This window comes from Lycorma delicatula, chromosome 11, assembly GCF_047948215.1.
Source record: "Lycorma delicatula isolate Av1 chromosome 11, ASM4794821v1, whole genome shotgun sequence".
NCBI classification, from domain to species: domain Eukaryota; kingdom Metazoa; phylum Arthropoda; class Insecta; order Hemiptera; family Fulgoridae; genus Lycorma; species Lycorma delicatula.
This window is the reverse complement of record NC_134465.1, coordinates 67,067,784-67,088,899: the sequence shown is the minus strand read 5'-3', so window position 1 is coordinate 67,088,899 and position 21,116 is coordinate 67,067,784. Positions and strand designations below refer to the sequence as shown.

General features: G+C 28.0%; 1 protein-coding gene and 1 long non-coding RNA gene across 2 annotated transcripts in view; one reads left to right on the top strand and one right to left on the bottom strand.

Annotated features, from left to right (window-relative positions):
* The first annotated feature begins 1,451 nt into the window (after positions 1-1,451).
* LOC142332204 (uncharacterized) overlaps positions 1,452-21,116 on the top strand; it is a 43,103-nt gene continuing 23,438 nt past the window's right edge. Inside the window, exon 1 of the long non-coding RNA XR_012758219.1 lies at positions 1,452-1,693. This is a non-coding gene — a long non-coding RNA (uncharacterized LOC142332204). The remainder of the gene's footprint in view (positions 1,694-21,116) is intronic.
* Positions 8,639-19,163, bottom strand: LOC142332203 (LIRP-like). The gene is made up of 3 exons (XM_075378494.1): positions 18,836-19,163; positions 9,977-10,169; positions 8,639-8,830 (listed from the first exon to the last, which is right to left on the bottom strand). The coding sequence occupies exons 2-3, from the start codon at positions 10,167-10,169 to the stop codon at positions 8,643-8,645; spliced, it is 381 nt and encodes a 126-aa protein (XP_075234609.1). The 5' UTR covers positions 18,836-19,163; the 3' UTR covers positions 8,639-8,642.

Below are 21,116 nucleotides of genomic sequence, written 5' to 3'. Positions count from 1 at the left end.
CATTACAGTTTGCAATCTATCAAGATTCTTATGAATATAGTAGAGCTGTATCACCTGCAAAAGATGTAGCGTTACCATAACATTTATGCAAAAGTAGGACACTAATAAAACCAACTGGCTTCCCAAATCAGTTGATTTGGAAGTCAAGAGTTCCAGCGTTCAAATCCTACTCAAGCCAGTTATTTTTATACAGATTTGAATACTAGATCGAGGATACCGGTTATCTTTGGTGGTTTGGTTTCAATTAACCACACATCTTAGGAATGGTCAAACTGAGACTGTACAAGACCACATACACACTCATGCATAATATCACACATCACACACACGCATATCACACTCATGCATAAAAGTAGGACACTAATAAAACCAACTGGCTTCCCAAATCAGTTGATTTGGAAGTCAAGAGTTCCAGCGTTCAAATCCTACTCAAGCCAGTTATTTTTACACAGATTTGAATGGTCAAACTGAGACTGTACAAGACCACACTCACACATATCATCTTCATTCATCCTCTGAAGTATTATCTGAAAGGTAATTACCGGAGGCTAAACAGGAAAAAAGAAATAAGTAAGCAATTCGCGGATGACAATGAACTTAAAAAAGGTTAATCAGTGGCAAAATGGACTGGCGGCAGAAGAATACCACGAGCGTATATTAAAGGTGGTGGATAAATGTCTTAATTTATTTGACGATTATATAGAGACGGTAGTATAAGGTATGTAGTTTAAGAGAAATAAAAAATATTTATAGTTTTCAGAATAATTTTTTTTTACAATTAAATGAGGTTAGCGAGTGAAGGTTATGTTAAATTTAAACTTCCTTTTTTTACAAGGTTTCTCATAATCTATTTACCAGCCACCAGAGCTTATCTGTGTATGTCGACATCGTTGAAGTCCGAAAAAGGAAATATTTAGGTCTCACCGACGTGTGTGGTTTGTGTTGACACTCACCGGAGAATATCAACATTTGCCAAATATCAATTTTTCACGGTAACTGAATATATATATACATATATATATATATATATATGTGTAGCCACATATTTTTGTGAAACCTAAACTATTTTGGTCAATGTGGTTCCGATATATGTGGGACACTGTTTAGAAATAACTTTGAATATTAGAATATTACCTACTCATTAATGTGATCGACTTTAAAGTTTAAAACTTTAAATAACTTTTATTGCATCTTACTAAAACTCAATTTTATATAACCAATATATAAAAATTAAAAAGTTAATAGTCATGAAAATTACCCTACCTATTTTAAAAAAAAATATTATCCAAAATTTAATTATTTTAGATAGCCCCTTTAATTATTTTAGATACGCTACAAATCGTTCATCTCATCCTCTGAAGCATGCCTATCGGTGGACCCGGAGGTTAAAAAGTAATGTACGTGGTGGTGTTTTAATACTAGTATTAAAGCAAGTAGTAGTTAACATAACCAGACAGAGCAATCTGACAGTTGTAATAGTAATTAACTGCAGTTGTATTCCTATTATGTGATTATTTTGAAGTAGTCTACTAGACTAGCCGTTCGGGTATTTACGCATCATATCGTTGACAACCGTCAGTAATTAACCTGTTTATTTTTGTTGTAGTATGTTTTTTTATAATATTAATCAGTGCATCTATTTGTTTTCGTTTGAACTGTTTAATTCTAATACAAAACTATGATTTGGAACAAGGTAATATTTTTATTTCCTTTAATTATTTCTTTATAAAGAAATTGATAAGTCTGTTTAAGTTAAGTATTTTTCGAAAATTAGCGATGATCATCTAACCCGAATTACCAGATCTAGTTTTCGCTTAAATTATTTAATTTTAACTTAGCTTGGACTTGAATTTGTACCAGAGTATTTTATATAATTTATTTTCGTAGTAATTACATAACTACTGTAAATGTAACTACAAAAAGGTATTACACTGTTAGTTCTGAAGTCTGAATATCTTAGAATAGTTATTGTGGGAATTTGATGCCCTCCAATAAAAAAACAAGAATGCTAATCGAAAAACTGTTATGCACGTAAGATTAAATTTTATTTTTTTTTTGTCTTCAGTCATTTGACTGGTTTGATGTAGTTCTCCAAGATTTCCTATCTAGTGCTAGTTATTTCATTTCAGTATACCCTTACATCCTACATCCCTAACAATTAGTTTTATATGTTACAAACGTTGCCTGCCTGCACAATTTTCCCTTCTACCTGTCCCTCCAATATGAAAGCAACTATTCCAGGATGCCTTAATATGTAGCCTATAAGTCTGTCTCTTCTTTTAACTATATTTTTCCAAATGCTTCTTTTTTCATAAATTTACTGCAAAACCTCTTAATTTGTCACTTCATCCATCAATCTGATTTGTAACATTCTCCTATAGCACCGTATTTCAAAAGCTTCTTTTCTTCTCAGTTACTTTGATTATCCAAATTTCACTTCCATGTAAAGCTACGCTCCAAATATATACTTTAAAGAATGTTTTCCTGACATTTAAATTAATTTTTGATGTAACAAATTATATTTCTTACTGAAGGCTTGTTTCACCTGTGCTATTTGGCATTTTATATCGCTCCTGCTTTGTCCATATTTAGTAATTCTACTTTTAAATAACAAAATTCTTCTACCTCTGCAATCTTTTCTCCCCCTATTTTTATATTCAGTGGTCCATCTTCATTATTTCTACTACATTTAAATTTTATTATGGATTCTTAAATACAATCATTCATAAACTTGTCATTCTTATTTATGTAATTAAATTGAAGGTATGGAAGGTATCAAAAACCCCTATTTTAAAGATTATAGAGGTAGTGTTGCTGCCTTACTGTCAGGTTGTAATACTTAACCCTTGATAAAGAATGACAATCAGTAATCAGTATTTTTTTGTATAATTTACTCAATACTATATTATCTACTATACAGATAATATAAATTAGAATTTAATTTCAGAGTCTGAAATTTCTAAAGTTCTTTACATTCTTATTTTCCTTATGCATATATTAATATACACAGGGCTAACACATTTTAAAAACTCATTAAATAATAACATTTTAAACCTCAGTAAATATTTCCTTAATCCATGTTTAATAAAAAAACAAAATAAAATTATTGAATTTTCAATTCAGTATGATATTGAAAACTAATAAAATAAATTCTTGTTTAATGCCCAGTCAAAGTATTAATTAAATAATAGTTGTTTAATTATCATAATGGATGCTGGTAGAAGCTGCACCAATGGTTTGTTTTATTCTTTGCATTATTTTATACTTTGCTGATAAAGCTGGAGTTAGCATCTTTTCAGTTATGTGTCGACTAAATTTTGAACATTCTTAACTTATAGATGTTAATGAATAAGGACAAATATAGAAAGATAATGTTGTACAACCTTTTTACATGTAAATTCTGTTTTGGGATAAGATTAACGGTAGACTAATTACATTAATAACAGCATTGTTATTCTGGATAATTAATTTTCATTCAGTTTCATTTATTTATATTTTTAAGAAAAAGGAAATTTTGATGCAATAATTTTCATGTACCTTATACTAATTACCTTGTAAATGTGTAAATATTAGTGCACAAAGAAAACTGTTGAAATTGATGAGTTTATTTTTGTGGAGGAAGAAATAAATTCAGTTTTTGTACCTCAGCAATGGACATGTAATAAAAGACTGTTTTCTTGTTGTAGTAACCAACCAACCAACTGTTGTCTTTTATGTAACTGTTGTCAACTACTATCAATAATCAGTGAAGTAATTCTCCTTGTCAAACAGTCATACTGGACAAGTGGCAAGCATATATTAACTAAAAAAAAGAGAATTTGTATGCTAGAGTTAGTAAAACATTCATGTATTTTAATTGATTTTGATTCAGGAGCCGATATAGAAAGTGCATGGAGATTGCTAAATGATAATAATCCTATAAAAATCCTAATACACTGATTTTACATTCCTATTTGTGTGTAAATGAAATTTTCAGTATTACCTGGTTAAAGATTTACTTGAATAGATTTTGGAGGATTGTTTTTGTTCACTAATTGTGTTAACAGTGGTAATTATTATTTTATTATTTCCACAATTTATATCAGTTTATTCGTTAAGAATGTTCAAACGTTTGTTGATGCTTAATTGTACAGATCCAAAGCCAATGTGACAGCTGCCACAACTCTCACTGAGAGGGAGGAAAAGATTAGGAAATGGAAGTTTGATGTATATGAACAATCAACTTTCATAAGGAATGAGACCCCTTTGAGAGATTAATGTAGTTATGTAACAATAAATTGAGTATTACTACTGCTAGTAAAATTTTACTAGCTTAAAAATTATTCTGGGGGTATCACTTATAAAGTTATAAAATAAAAAAAATAAAAGAATAAAAAACGAATAAATAATTAATAATTTTAAATAGATAATATATTAAATGACATTTTACAACGCACAATAAATATATAAAAAATATATATCAGAAAAATTAAATTAAAAACAAATATGTATTTAAATATAAATATGAACTTTAACTAATTTCATAAAGAAAATATTTTATTAACGTTATTAAGTAACAAAATATTACCATTTAAGAACGAGGCATATTCATAAATTAAGGGCCATTGGCTTATATTTAAATATTAGCGGGTCTACGTGACCTTACACATTGTGACTACTTCCTCTTCTTGCATTTGAAAAAAGTGGCTTGGTGGACAGAGGTTTGAAAACTACAAGGAACTTAAGACTGCCATTATCAACTGGTTCAATTCCCAGGTGGTGAACTTATATGCAGAGGGGTTAAAGAAACTGGTGCAGCATTATGAAAAATACTTAGAACTGAATGGTGATTGTGTGGAAAAGTGAAGTAGATATCCAGTAAACTAAAACTAAGTAAAAACCTTTTCTCACAAGTTAATATTTTTGACCAAATGGCCCTTACTTTATGAATATGCCTCTCATATATAAATAAATTAATGACATTTATTAGACAATATTTGTGTGTATATATATATATATATATATATATATATATATATATATAATACTCCATACTGTTTTATTATAACCAGGTAGTACAAATAAAATTGCACTCAAACCTTACAATAAGCATATTTATGACCAAATTCCATTAATGACTAGCAGAAGTTTTCGAAACTTTGCAATTCACACTAATTTGTAAAGGAAAATAAGTATATAATCTGTTTAGTTCTTCTTACTCGTAAAATAAATGAAGTTGTCAATATTCAGCTGCCTTGTTAATAGCTGAGATTTTATATTCATAATGTAAAAATGTAACTTTCTCTTTATTGTTCAGTAATAACTCAGAGTTCATAGACAACATGACGTTTCATTAAATCAGATATTTCATTAACAATGTATTAAAATTATGGAATCATTAAAGATTATACATAAATATAAACTGATAAATGTGTTAATTTATTAGTCTTGAACCAGTGAATTAGCATCAGAATAATGGAACGGTATGTTATTCGATGAATACTGATGAAGTTTTCCACTCAGTTTGCATCTATGAAATTTTGAAAAAATGAAAATACAGCTGGTTTTTAAATGGTAAATGGTGATTGATAAGCAATCAACTATGTGCACCAAGAACTGTTTCTGACATTGTATCATATGTACCTCACAATTTAATAACAATTAAATCCAGCTTTTAAATATTTCTTCTTAATATCATTACAAAAACCAATTAAAAAAAGATGATCAGGGGAGACGTCCATTTTTGTGATTACTGGCTCTGAAAAGTCACTGTTAATAACAAATTTTCTATTTTTTAAACAACAGCTGGTGGTAAACAATTTCAACATAAACTTTAAAATAAATGTGTTTGAGTCTGATTTTATTTTTCACCACGTTGTATTATAACTCATGTTATAAAATATAAATACTATATAACTTTTTTCTTCAGTAAAACCACTCATTTCTTTTTTTTTTTAATTTTTATTATTTATTAAAAGTAACTTTAAAAATAAGTATTTATGTGTTCATGAGTTTTTACATTTGTATAATTAAAATTCTTTATTAAATAAATAAAATTGTTTTAAAAATAAATAAGTATGCATCTGAAACATAAAAACAAAAGCATGAAAATATGATTAATTACATGAAATATTTTCAATAAACAACAATTTAGTATTGGATATATAAAATTGATTTTTGGAAAATTCACAAAAGTCAGTTTGGTAGTTTCTTTGATTAACTCTGAAAAATTTACGTACATCCATGAAATATATACATTATAAGATATTCAAAATGAAAACTGAATGTCCTCATACATATTTTCATATTTACACAAATTTATATGCTATAATTTACGGGTGAATCAAATGTATGGTAGAAGATATACAAAGTTGACTGCCAATTTGTTTTACAAAAACTTAAGGAAAACCGTTCTAGACATAAGCTTAATCTTAAAAGACCATGTAAATATATGTATTTACATGGTCTTTTAAAATTAAAAAAAAAGCTGTAAATGCTATGGCATTAATGGATCTGAGAAAGCATGTGACAATGTTGAACAGAAAAAAACAATTAACATTACATTTACAGTAATTAATTTATTAAGTAAACATTAGTTAATTTTAAATTTTAAGAAAAATTAAAATATAAAATCAAAGAGCAGATGAGTATTTTAGAAGATAAGGAAAGTAGTCTCCGATTCAGAAAGAAGTGAAAACAGAAATGTAGTTTGTTCCCTCTGCTTTACAATTTATATATAGAATAAATAATACAGAGATTTTTGATTTTGGTTTTTGAAAACCAAAATTGACAATGGAGTAACTATCCAAGCAATTTTTTACTTTTCAATAGGGTTGGACCTGTTTTAATTACATACACAACTCCACATGAAAATCAGAGGGCATATTCATCCCTGGACTTCTTTTCCGTCTTTTTCGGATAATTAAAATCTTGAGATCTTGTGCTATACCTTAAATGTGTAATAAGTGCCTTGCAGGTGTTAGTGATATGTACTGACCCCCATAGGGGGAGACACCCTCTGCCATCCCTCTGTTCCAAGCTCTTATGGGCTTTACCGGAGGTCATCTTTGAAACCTTGGCTTTTGACATATTCCAGTCTGCCTTGGCCAGTATGCCACCGATGCAACTGCCATGAGTGACACTCCCATCGGTGTACTACTATTTAATGAACTCAAAACAAAACACATCTCACTGAGTCTTAAGTAAGACTGAAAGGACCTAACTAATCAAAGCAATTGAACTATCTACCTGTAGAAGGTAAAAGTGAGTTCAACACACAACATGAAACATAAAAACGAAACATAAAAGTATTACATGGAACAATAACATAGTAACATTGAAACAAAACAAAGGACAAAAACATAATAAATACAGGAGAAATTCAAGCAAAGCTCTAGATCCCCTCTGCAATCTGTTCCTTTACTAAGTACACTATAAAACTCTCCACTATTGCCCATTCTGCTTGACTTCTCCAGTTTACACAGAGATCCAACGCCGACTCGATTAGATCAAGCCGACAAATGGTCTCTGTACTCATTAACTTGTACTTTGAGCATTTGTATAAAACAAGGTAGGTGTTGCCCAATTGTCCACACTGAGGACACATCCCAGAATCTACCAGGCCAAATTTCTGCAGTCTGTCCCTAAAAGCACCATGGCCGGAAAGAAATTACATCACGTATTTATTAGGGTACACCCAAGAGGTGTCCTGCAAACCAACAACATTTGGAGAGAGATCATTCGTATAATGCCCACCATCTGTCTCCCGGATTCCCTGTTTTATTTTATATATAGCCTGTTGTCACGGAAATAACTCAGCATAACAACTGTGAGTTTCTGTTGGATCCCTAGCTATATTGGAATTTTAGGCAATGAACGTGCTGATTGTGTGGCATAAGAGAATTGTTTGCAGCCTCTTCTAATGAATTGCTTATTTCAAACAATCTTGTCTGTTTTTTGAGAGAGTGGTTCATGATGAGTGGCAAAGTGAATGGAATGCTACCATCAACAATGAAGTTCGTCCAATTAAGAACACTTTCAGCTTGGAGCTCTTCTGCAGGAATAACCATCGAGAGGAAGTTATTATTTGCCTATTATTTGCCATTTACGAATTGAGCACACTAGGCTCACTCATGGATATCTCATGATCCAAACTGAATTACTGGCTTGTGTTTGCTTGGAACTAGTCAATGACATTACACCACGTCCTTTTGGACTGTGTGTAATTTGCTATTGCGTCAGACGTTTAAACTGGGGGGATAACATCTGAAATATCTTAGGGAACAATGTAATGATATTATCGAATGTCTTGTGTATGATTTCTTAAGGTTTTGCATGTGGATTCAGATATTTGATTATTCATACGATCTTTTTTGTCTATCTATTCCATTGGACATATGCCAGATCATTATTTTATTCTTTTTAAGTTACATTTTTAACATTGTACTTTATTGTGGTTTTATTTTGCCTTTAGCATAGAACATAGGCGTTTCCCATCTATGCTGTGTTATTGTTTAAGTTGCACATCTTTTATTACAGATATACTTTATTAGATTGACATCAAACCATAAAGATTTCTTCCACATAACCCAAGAAACTGGGGAAAATAGGCATTACAAACAAAGAAAATAAATTTGATGTTTATTATACTTACTGAAATTAAACTACCGCCCGCAATATCCAGCCATTTCACGAACACTACAGCTCTTTCTACAACATTCATCATAAATACCTCTTGTTCTTCTACGAAATGTTCCTGGCATTAAAGCTGTTGCACTGGCACGACTTTTAAATGGATACTGAACGTTCTCTATATCTGTATTCATTATCCAATCTTCATTATTAATTTCATCTAAAACATTTATTAAATTTATTCAGTTATTCTATGTAAGTATATAGGAATTGTACATTTTGTATTGTTACACAAAATTAAACAAGTAATATTCTGTGTAAATAAAATTTTAAAAACTGCTATTGGAAAAGTTTATTAGATCTATCAGTTGTTATTCGTAATACTTTTTATGTCATTAAAACTTTTCTGAATGCAAACCTTTTCCAAGTAAATTTCATCAAAACACATCTTTACAAGCTATGCATAAATCAAAAGAGAAGAAAAAAATAGTTTAGAAAAGTCATCTCTGTTCTTACAAGATTCTGAAACATCCAAGAATTACTTAGAGTTGAAAAAGTCAGCATTAAATCAAACTAAAACTTTATTAAAAACATAAAATGTACTGATAATGCAATCTTATTGGCAGAGAATATCAAAGAACGCCAGAGAATGGCGAAAAGTAAAAAGAACCAGTGCACTTTATGGATTAAACAAGAACCTGAAAAAACCCGAGTAAACATTTTTTTTTTACAAAATCCTCAATTAAAACAATGTAAAACTAAAAATATATAACACCTACATTGAGGAGCACAAAAATATTTTGTTTTTTTTTTATTTACAAAAAAGATTTTGTACAAGTAGAGAAGAAATCTGTGTTTAATGGTTGAATGTTAATGAATTTAAAATTAATAGTATATCTATACAAGTTTGCCTATTTTGCTGTTACCAATTTTTAAGATAGGTACTTCTTATACTTATATGTAATACAAATCTAAGTTTGAAAAAAATTATGTATTATCTCAATGCAAAAAACTTGGTTTGATTACTATCTTTTAATTGAATATAACTTTTCTGCTGTAATTAGAGTTATATGTTGTGCTCTTTATTTGCTAACAGTTTTGTTATCTTCTACAATCATCATCAGTTTTTGATCAATTTTTTTAATCAATTTGTCAATTTCTGATCAATTTTTAATTTTTGTATCTAGAATCTTGTATTTAAATATATTGATTTATAATCTTTGTTTTCTAGTATTATTTTTATTTGTCAGCTTTATTTTATTTAAGAAACGTTCAGTTTGGGAACTTTTATAACTAATCATACTAACAATTTAAAGACATAAAAATTTACAAAGCAACTGTTAATTGTTATTACATATTTACCTACCTGAATACGAAGATTTTTTGAACATGGAGTTATATACACCATTACAGATTAGTTGTAAAGCTGCTACTAAGTTTTTCCCACAGTATTTACCATTTTCTCTTTTATCAAACATTTGGAATAGGTCAGTTTGTGCTTGAACAAAATCGAGGTACACCATGCAAACTATCAAGAGTACCAAACGCTTTACAAACATCTGAAATTTAAAAATTTAATGTTTATATATTATTATTTATGTTTTATGTTATTGTAATGTTTTTTGTGCTTTTCATTAGCGTGAATGTATGTTACATTTTTGAAAACTGAAACAACTAGTATTTGCTTTCAACCAGTAGTCTTGTTTAATTACTTGTTAAGGATCTTGTTAAGATATGTAATAGTCATAAACAGCTGGGGGACATACTAACTTTGTAGAAAATAGTAAAGGTATACTTTTAAGTCTTATTTAATTGACTAATGCAATTATCATTAATCAAAAGGTTATTAAAATTAGCAATGTATATTTCTGAAATTAGAAGAATCCCGCTCTGAGTGAAATAAATTTAGAAGTTCATTCTTTAACGGTGAGAAGCGAGTGTCCCTCTCCACAGACTGACCATTAAGTTCCCTTAACATGATTCAACATGCACATTATTAGAAATGCATCTGATAGGACCATACTAATAGGAGTTCCTTTTTGAAGTAAGTGTTAACAGCATTTAATATCAAAAAATGCTTAACAATTATTTTATTTCTTGGCTTTGATTGACTGGTATGAAATTAAATGTTCTTTTATAGGAAGATTAGCTGTAGCTCATTATACTTAGTCTGAAAGAGAAATTTTAAGAGGGATAGATTAGTAGAGGTTCAATAATTTAGTGGCCATCGATTATTGTTTAAAATTATTTTTTATTTGTTTAATAAATAAGTAAATAAATTAATAAAAAAATTAGTAATACTTAACTGAGTATAATAATTATTATTTTCTATTGTAAATAATAAATGCCTATGTAAGTATAAAAGAAAGAGTTGATTAACTTCTTTGCCATCACATCCACTTGGTAAGAAGTGCTGGTATAAGCCCCGTATTATAATGAAAAAAAAAATTATGTGTAGAGAGAAAGAGGGAGAGCTAGAGAAATTATAATTTTATTGGTATTTTTTTTTAATTATAAAGATTTTGTATCCATCTGCATTCAGAAAGTGTGAAAATTTTATTCTATAAGTGAAGAGATAGAGACCCTCTAATAATATTTTTACAAGATATTCTAAAATAAGATCCATTGGTTATCTGCTGCTGTTGATTTGTGTTCTGTTGGTGGAATTACAAACTGTTTATAAATTTGATGAACATTTTAATATTTACCATTTTTAAATAGTTCAATCTAAGCAATTTAAATTAAATATTTCTGTTAAACCAATTATCTCTTCTATCAAACTTTACTTATATTTTTATTCTGTGTAATTTTTTAAACATATGTAATTTATTGTTATTAATTTATAATAATGATATTCAAAACGTTTGGTTTGTTTTCCTTGTAATATAATCTTCAAATTTTTATTAAAATTTTTGTTGTCACCATATTTAAATTTTTTTTAAATTATGGTCACAACATATTTCATTTTTGTAATATTTTTAACAATTAATTATTACATTATTGTTCCTAACAGTTTGGCCATCTTAATAAGACTTACATATATGAACAAATATTAAGTACGTTGATAAATCAGTTATTAGTAATATTGGTAATTTTAATATATATATATATATATATATATACACACAGTTAAAGTGGATATCCAATTAATATTTGATGCGTGATTTTTAAAGAGTATTTAACGATTAATAGATGATTCTACAAAATATGTATCATCATCGAATGAACTGCAAGGTGGAAAAATCCCTAATGCTGCTGCTGTCTCCATCCATTTCTGTCTCAAGCCTTTTCCTTCATTATCTTATAGTTTCTTGTCTTATAGTTTCATCAATTAATTTCATATTTTTCTTTGCTTCCTTTCTCCTACTGATCCTTCTGCAAAAATGTTATTTAGGGAGTTATGTGAGGTAAGTTTTATTTCTTCTGTATTATATTTATATTGGAACTGTTTTTCTTGGGCTCTACCTTTCAGAGATACTTATTCAGGTACATTTTCCATGATGCTATTTATTGTTATGGTTATAATGTTTCTGACATTCAGATGTACAATTGGCTGATGTAATGAATCATACATCACTACATAAAACAGGTACTAATATTGTTTTATTATATGTTAGAATAAGATGGTGATCAGTAAAAAATTATATACTGGGTTTTTAACAAATCTTGACATTTCATACCCTAAGGAGGCTATTAAGACAAAACAAAACAAAACATACCCCACTGTACCTCGTATATTTTCACTGGCTGTCCACAACTGCTTATTTGGGTTTCTCTTCATTCACAGCTATCCATCATATTGATGTCCTTCCCCCTATCCATTAATTGGGGACACATTCTGTTACATACAGCTAAGCTCCCAATCCATAAGACACGGTCAACAAATACTCATACATAGCAAAATGTAATTTGAAAGCAAGTCGTATAATAATTTTTTAGTATTTGTTTATTTATGTTTGATTTTAATTTTTATTAAATTAATTTCATTTAGTTAATTATTATAATTCAGGTTCTTTTATTTAAATGTTTATTTACATTTAACTAATTATTACAATCTAAACATTTATTTCTTGTTTTTATTTTAGTAAAATTAGAATATTTTTTCTCTCCTTTTCATTTCATTTCCTTTTTAATTAAATTTACGTAATATCACAGAAACTTATAGGAAGCTTATTAGTGGGATATGTAAACAGAATTTTGTAGCATATGAAAAATCCCATGCCTGACCAGTATTGAAACCCAGGGACCCCGAAATAAAAGGCCAAGACATTACCATTCTCCTATGGAAAGTGAGTATTTTATTACATATTTTAACTGTTATTTGTTGAAATTTATTAAAAAAGTTTTTGATTAGGAATTAAGGGACAATTATTAGACCATGTTTTAAAAATTGTTTCACTTAATTTGTAATTTTGTCCAATTATTTGTGGATATAGAAATGTAGTTTCATCTCATGTTATATTTGGTAAAATATTAATATTTGTTGTAACTGGAGATTAGTTTTAATTTCTTTTTCTTTTGCCTGACTAGAAATTATTAAAAATTTAATCAGTATATTTGTAACATCCCTTTTTTGTATGTTAATCATATTAGTTCTTGGTGGACTTTATTAACAAGATACTCATAAAAATGGCAACTACTCCTTATAATAACTAAGATCTTCTGTTACAACGATTATAACAAACAGATAGTGTGAATAAATTAATTAATATTCAATTTTTTATATTTTTTTTTTTTGTAATAGATTATTTTAGAAAACTTTTTAATTTCACTGTTGAGTGGACATGATATATTAACATTTTTCTAATAAAAGAGATATGTTAATTTATTGTTTTATACACTTACCTCACTCTTATGATGTGATATTGTAAAGCATGTGAATTAAAAAACAATAAAGTTGGTTTCTCTGAGAGTTATGATATGCAACCATTTTCTTCTATGATAAATAAAGTGAAGATATCGCTTAAAAGTTTGAGTATTATCTGGATTTTACTGAGCTTGACATGTTGATGTGGAAAATATATCCGAGTCGGTAACAGGTAACAGGAAACAGGAGACTTGCTTCATTTCTCATGTTCCTTAGTAAGCATGCCACGGGTTATTTGTTATTCTTGATAATGGCAAAGTTATTTTCAGTAATGCCTACTTTACATCACTACAACAGTTACATTATTTTACATAATGAACAAAAACAATAAATAAAAATAAATAATAAGCAGTTATTTAGTAATTAAAAATAATTGCTTTTATATTCCAAATGAGATTTTTATTTGAAAATAAAAATGATTTTAAAATATTTTATTTCATGTGCAGGCGATAAACGGTAACTAGCTGGAAAAAAACTAATCTAGGTGTTGTTTAATGAGCAACTTCCCACAATAGTAATCGCATGTCTACATTATTATGTGATTGTTATGATTCTATCTCCTATTTGTATCATTTTAAAATTTCTTTTTTTCTAATTCCACTTACTTCATTTTTAATAACTGGTAATTTTATTTATTATATACTTTTTTATTAGCAGCTTTTAAACTTGAAAAAAAAATTAACCGATTGTTAGAGAATACACAGTCTTGTCTGATACAATCATTGTAACAGAAGATCTTAGTTATTATAATGAGTAGTTGTTTGCATGAATAACTTATTAATCATGCCCTGTAACAACTAATATGATTATGGTACCTAAAGTAAAAAAGTGTTATTACAGATAAATTAATTAAATTTTCAAATGGTAATGGCTGAATTTTTTTGTGCTATAAGGGTGTGAAGCGAAATGAGATTAAAAGTGTTATAAGTAAAATGTGTTTTTTTATTAATCTTTAAAAGAATAAAATTGCATCAGTAATTTTAAAGTGATTGGAGGATAAAATAAGAGGATTCTTTATTTTAAAATTATGGGAGTATGGTCTTACAGGATGACATTAACAGAGTTCATGAATGGTTGATAAAGAACAGGTTGCCCTTGAACTTTGAGAAAACCTCTATGATTAATAACAAGGAAAACACTTGCTAGCAAGTATTCGTATAAAATCGACAACTCTACTATCAGAAGGATAAATGATACTATTGATTTAGGCATAACATTTGATAAGAAATTATTGTTCACACAGATTGTAGAATCCACAGTATTAAAAGCTAGAAAGAACTTAGGCTTGACACTGCGGGTGAGTTATTTTATTAACACCAAGTCAATCTTAAGGTTATACCAAACTAATGTTAGATCACCTTTGAGTAGTTTGGAACTATAAGAGGGCATGTACTAACACTAAGATTAAGGTGGTTCAAAAGAAGTTTTTTCTTTGGTGGGCATAAATTAGTTACCAGAAGCATATTGGGGCTTATTTCAAAATAACATTGCAGGACTCCATATTTTTTTATAAGGTCCTTAATGTCAGAATAGTGTTGATATTTTGAATTTTGAGCTTTAAAGTGCCTAGTTTAGATAAAAGGAATCATTGTCTCCTATTCCTGAATCAGAGAATGCATCTTTTGCTATCGGCTAGAAGTATTGATATTATTCATGGACTAAGCAGGGACACTGATATTTTCAATGTGAGTTTTGTTAAGAAGAAGGTTAAAGATCAGCTATATTTAATGAAATTTTTATAGAAACCATTATTTTAATTGCAATTGATATTAATTAACATAATTTGTATCGCTTGTCTTTATTGTGCGATATACTAAGGCTTTACTGTTCTGCTATACAAAATAAAAACAAATAAATTATGAAGCGAACTACCAAGTTTCAAACTCATCATCAAAGATATTACGGGAATAGTACAATTATCTCAATTTTTATTATTGAAATATATATATTTTTTTACTGAACTTAATTTGTTATGTTTTTGTAATAATTTTTATTGTTATAAACATTAAAAAATAAATGATTAGTTATATCACAAACAAATACATTTGCCACGACCTCCAAATCTTTATTTGCTAATTTACAGTAAAAAAAAAAATGTGATTAGTCTATCATGCTATAAAAACACTTTTTTTAAATTCAGTTAATAAATTCCTGCAGTTGTCTTACATTGTTATATTTCCGGGTGAAAATATCACCGAGATAAAAAACTTTATCTCCTTTCCCATGCTACATAAAGATTTTGATGGTTCTAAATAAATCAATTATTTTAAATTATACAAGTATATAGGTATCCCAAAAGGTTTAAATCAAAGGGATTATTCACGACAACGAATAAAAAATAAAAATTGTTTTGGATAAGTGCCATATCTAACTTCATTTTCCCTCTATCCACTATTTTATCATTTTTCAATAAAAATTAATATTTTTAGAACTAATTGAAATACTTTAATGAAATTCAGTGTACATAAATTTAACATCTACAAAATAAATAGGTTTGAAAATTCCACAATATTTAATTATTAGTACTTATGTAATTATTTGCTTTATCAAATTATCTTCTTTTTTTATTTAATTAGTTAAATCTTTTGCCTTTTATTGTGAAAAAAATTACAAAATATTTGTTCAAATTGGTTAAAAACTAACTAATATGTAACTGAAATTATTCAAAAAATTATACTGTGACAGTTTTGTACTTGTTTACACTTCCTTCTCGAATCGAATTAAAAATAAATTAATATATTAATCTCTATCACTGATATGCATACTTTTAAAAATGTTTAGGTTATATTATTTGTTAATCATTTCAAATCAATGAAGTTAATTTGTTATACATTTGCCATTTTGTTTTGTGATTTACAGTGGCATAAGTTAAAAAAAACTTGTTTATAAAGAAAATGTTCAATTTTAAATAGAATTACTCCATAAATAGCTTTTTAAAGATTTGTTATCTGAGATTAAATTAAAAAAATTATTTCACCACTATATTTAAAGTAAATCTTAACATAACTTTATACATTAATGGTTATCCGCAGTCCAACTGAAATCTTTGTTATCCACAACAACCAAAAAAAATATTTTAAAAATTTAATGATTGAAAAAATATTTTAAGATTATATATCTTTCACAAGATTGAACAAATTATAATAATTGTAGTATTTACCAAATTTAAAAATACAAGGTAACATTTTTCAATCATAAGTTTTCAAAATAACTGTTTAAATGTATATGTTGTTATACGTCATAACTGTTTAATGGTTTTATGTGATCTGAAACGAAAAGATTTTCCAAAAAAATCTGAATGGGCATAGCCATTCAGAAGATTAATTGATGAATGAGAAATAAAGTAGTTTCCCGTAACCATTTTCCTGAATATATACTGTTATAAATCAGCAAGCCACAAGCATATTGTTTTTAGTTTTACAAGTAATACCTTTACTGTAGTAAAGGCTGTTATAATGAACATCATTACTCTTAGAGAAAGCAATTGTAATTTTTGTATATTAAATAAACGTGAACTACAATCATAAAAAATATTAGTATATTAATTATTGTTTGTAACTTAATAAATGCATATTCGAAATTGGTTCTCTTTCTATTTCAGATTACTGGGTATCTGTGAAGTAAATTTTCAATCTATTATTAATTTTTTTCAATAATTTATTTTACATTCGTCTTGATTTTTATCAATCTTAGTTTTTTGTATTGTATTTGTTTTTTTACTTATACATTAATTCACCACAGGAACTTACAAAGAATTATTTACGTGGAAATATGAAAACGGTTAATTGTGGCGTTTGAAAAATGCCGTGCCTGATCGGGATTCGAACCAATGACCTCCGGAAGAAAGGCTGAGAGACGCTACCACTCCGCTAAATATCGGTGTAGTAATTTTTTACAGTTTTTTTTTATAATTTACTATATAGTTTAAATATGTGCGCGCGCGCGACTATTTTAGTTTATTTTGATTAGTGTAATCTTTTAATATTATTCTAATTTTAATTGATTTTTTTTGTAGGATTATTTATTGACGCAGAAATATAAAAGGGACACCATTATAACTATGTAATTAATGAATAAATAATTTTAACTTAAAAAAAAAAATCGGGTAATGAATTGCGTAACTTTCTCGGCTACACCGGTCAGCCGGAAAAGATATACAATCAATTTTTGAATTTAATATAAATTATTTTTTTAATTAGAAAAGTATTTTTTGTTGTCACGTTGGAGTGATATGAACCAAAAATTTTAATATTGCGGTTTAAGGCCTATCGCTGTAGAAAATATAGATGCAAAACACTCCCATTAAATCTTTTTCTGATGCAAGATATACATTAAAAAATAAATAAAACAAGTATATATTATACATTTAAAGTCATTTTTTAGGGTGGTTATGCTATTGCCGTTTCATTTTGCCATTCACGATGGTACGTTTAACATCAGTTAAAAAGAAACGTGTTTAAAAGAAAATGCTCAATTTAATTTTAAGTAGGATTTCACTACAGCTTTTTAAAAATTTCGTTAATTTTTTAAAGAACTTGAAAAAATTCGTTATTTGGATTCAGATTTAAAAATTATTTCTACAACATATTCAAGGTAAATCTAACATAACTTTATTAAATTATCGATTATCCGACTCGGTCCAACCGAAAGCTTGATTATCCGAAACAACCGGAAATTTTTTTTTTGTGATCTCGAAAAATACTTCAATTTTTGTAAGAAAAATTTTGGTTACTAAAGTGCCCCAGCAATGATTTGAAATTTTATTTCAGTCTAAACAACCCAATCCCTTTTTCAAATTTTTACAAAAATTAAAACATTTCCCCCCGAAGGTACAGACCAACACACTCATACGTATATACACACGAACGTACGCCTGACAAAGGATTTGGATTTTTTCAAACTTTTGAACTTGGGTGTATTGGAATTAGAAATATTTTTCGCAGATTATTTACAATTTATTTAAATTTGTCTTTTTTTTTGTTAAATTTTAAAAATATTTATTTAGGCATAAAACTTAAAAAAAGACCAATTTTTTAGATTTTTTTTTGACCGATTTATTTTTCCTCCATTTAGCTGTGACCGGGAAATACAATTATGTCAATTTGATATTTTTTTTTTTAAGGAATGATCTGGTTCCATTTCTGAAGTGGAAAAAAAAATATTTTTCTAAAATAAAATTTAAAAACCGTTTGCATTATTTGATGAAATTTTTACGTTTTTTTAAATAAATTTATATTTTTTTTTAAGAAAACTTTCTGGATTTGTGTCTGAATAATTTAAGTATATATATATATATATATTTTTTTGATTGACAAAACTAATATATTTTTTTGTTTATAAAATGTAAAAAAAAATTACCTTTTGTTTCGATGTTCCGTTTAAATTATTTTTACTCAGTCACTTTATATTATTATTAATATTATATACCGAATAATAAATAATATTTTCAATAAATATTTTATTGATCCATGTACTTCTCACGGATTTTCTATATGATATTTCGCCATCGAGTTCGGAGAATTATGTATGTACTTGTATCTCTTAAACAATCTTTATTATACTTTAGTAACGATGACCACACAATAAATAACATTTGTAAACAACTGAGCAGAATTGTCTTGGTTCTCTAGCCTTCTAATCGCATATCCCCTTTCAAACTAAACCCACTCACACTTTACATGTTAAATAAATAGTGCAAAACAGCCACATAACATTTCTGTTGTAGGTTCATTTATCCCCACTACCATCTAACCTAACCTGAACAAAAAATTCCTACCAATGAATTCTTTTTTCTTTTTTTTTTGTTTATAAAAGGGATACCTGATAAATGTAGCCTATAATATGTTGTATATAAACTCTCATTTGGGTAATTTTTTTCGTTTTGTTATTATTAATATATATATATATATATATATATATATATATATAATTAAAATAATTATTTTTATAATTTCTAATAAATTTGAATTTATAATTAAAATACACCATTTTTAAATGACGTACTTGAATGACAGTTTTTTTTCAAAATTATAATAATCATAGCTTGCTAAAATTATTATTGTGGAAAGTGGAAGTGCTGAAATTTTCCAGTAGCTTTCTTCAAAATTAAAGCTATTTTAATGGGCGTCATTATCCTCAGAAAAAGATTGGTGTTTTTTGAATGTCAGGTGAAAAAACTGACTTATAACAAATTAATTCATAGTTTTTTTTTTTTTATTTCCTGGTGAATATAGATAAAATAGGTAAAAGGGAAAAGTACGGTGATCGTTTCAAAAATGGGGCATCGCGTTTTTTTTTAATTTTTACGTTGTAGGGTCTAAGTAGTTCATCTAAATAAAAAAAAAACAAAACAATTATGTACGTGTGTGCGTACGTATGTATAGCACTGCTTTTGGCCTTTTATCTCAGAATTGATCTTTAAATTTGGCTCAAATATTATTTCTATATATGTGGCATTGATCGTATAATTTTTTTTTTCAAAATTTGTTAAAGGGGTATAGCGAAAAAATCTCGATTTTTCTGAGTTAGTTTAGACAAATTTTTGTTACCTACATTGCTTATATAAATAATTTTTAAAAAAATTCAAAAAATGAACCCCTCCCCACTTCTGAAAATTGAAATGTGTTTTTTTGTTCTGCTATATCTTCCTTCGGTTTAAATATTTTTCAAAAATTGTTTGAAATTTTATACTTCATATATAGAGCTATCAAGAAATGTCTACAATTTTTACTTCCTTGTACGATGTAAAGGAAGTACTGTGATCGCGAAAAATGTCGGTTTTCAGATTTGAACGGAAATGTCCATTTTGACCATCCCTGAATCCATTTTGATTAGTTTCAGCGAGACTTCTTTCTTTTTTCATGTTTAGCCTCCGGGAATTACCGTTCAGGTATTACTTTAGAGGATAAATGAGGGCGAAAAGGGGATAAATGAGTGGAAATGAAGTATAGTCTTGTAAAGTCTCAGTTCGACCATTTCTGCCATGTGTGGTTAATTGAAATCCAGCCATCAAAGATCACTGGTAAGCAAGTATACCTATTCAAAATAATGTATTTTTAGGTAAAAGTCTCTGGGTTTGTTTGGTAATTAGAAAATATAATTAACCGTAATTTTTTCTTATTTTTCTTTATATTGTTTGATAAGTAATAGCCACCCAGACTCGAAACTTAGGCTTGTAAATATAAAATGGAAATTTTGTAGCATATTAATCGTGTTTCAAACCCGGTATCGTCCGGATTAGATGCTTGTATAAACAAGTTTGATAAAACATTAATAAAATGAACATTACGGAACGTCATAAAATTTAACCTTTCCCTTTTGTCCTTTCGCCCCTTTCTCTTTCACCATTTCCCACTTTCCCTTTCCTTCCCAAAGTTCTCTTCCCTTATTTCACTTTCCCCTTTTCTGATTTTTCCCTTTTTCCCCGCGCGTAGATCGGTCCAGTAATTTTTTAGTCAATAGCGAACACACATATCAAAAACATTGAAATGGAATCGTAAAATATTTAATATAGCGTGTGTTTCTTTTACGTCCAACAAATAGCGCTGTTTTTTTTTAAAAAAAACATGTTTTGCCTGTCAGGTGTGACATCTTTTTTGTGGCGCGACTGGTAGCGTCTCGGCCTTTCATCCGGAGGTCC

Bases quoted from the DNA above. Each gene is read 5' to 3' on its own strand.
- LOC142332203 (XM_075378494.1), bottom strand. From the start codon at position 10,169: ATGTTTGTAAAGCGTTTGGTACTCTTGATAGTTTGCATGGTGTACCTC. The intron at 8,831-9,976 runs GTAGGTAAATAT...TAAATGTTTTAG, and splicing joins CAAAAAATCTTCGTATTCAG to ATGAAATTAATAATGAAGAT.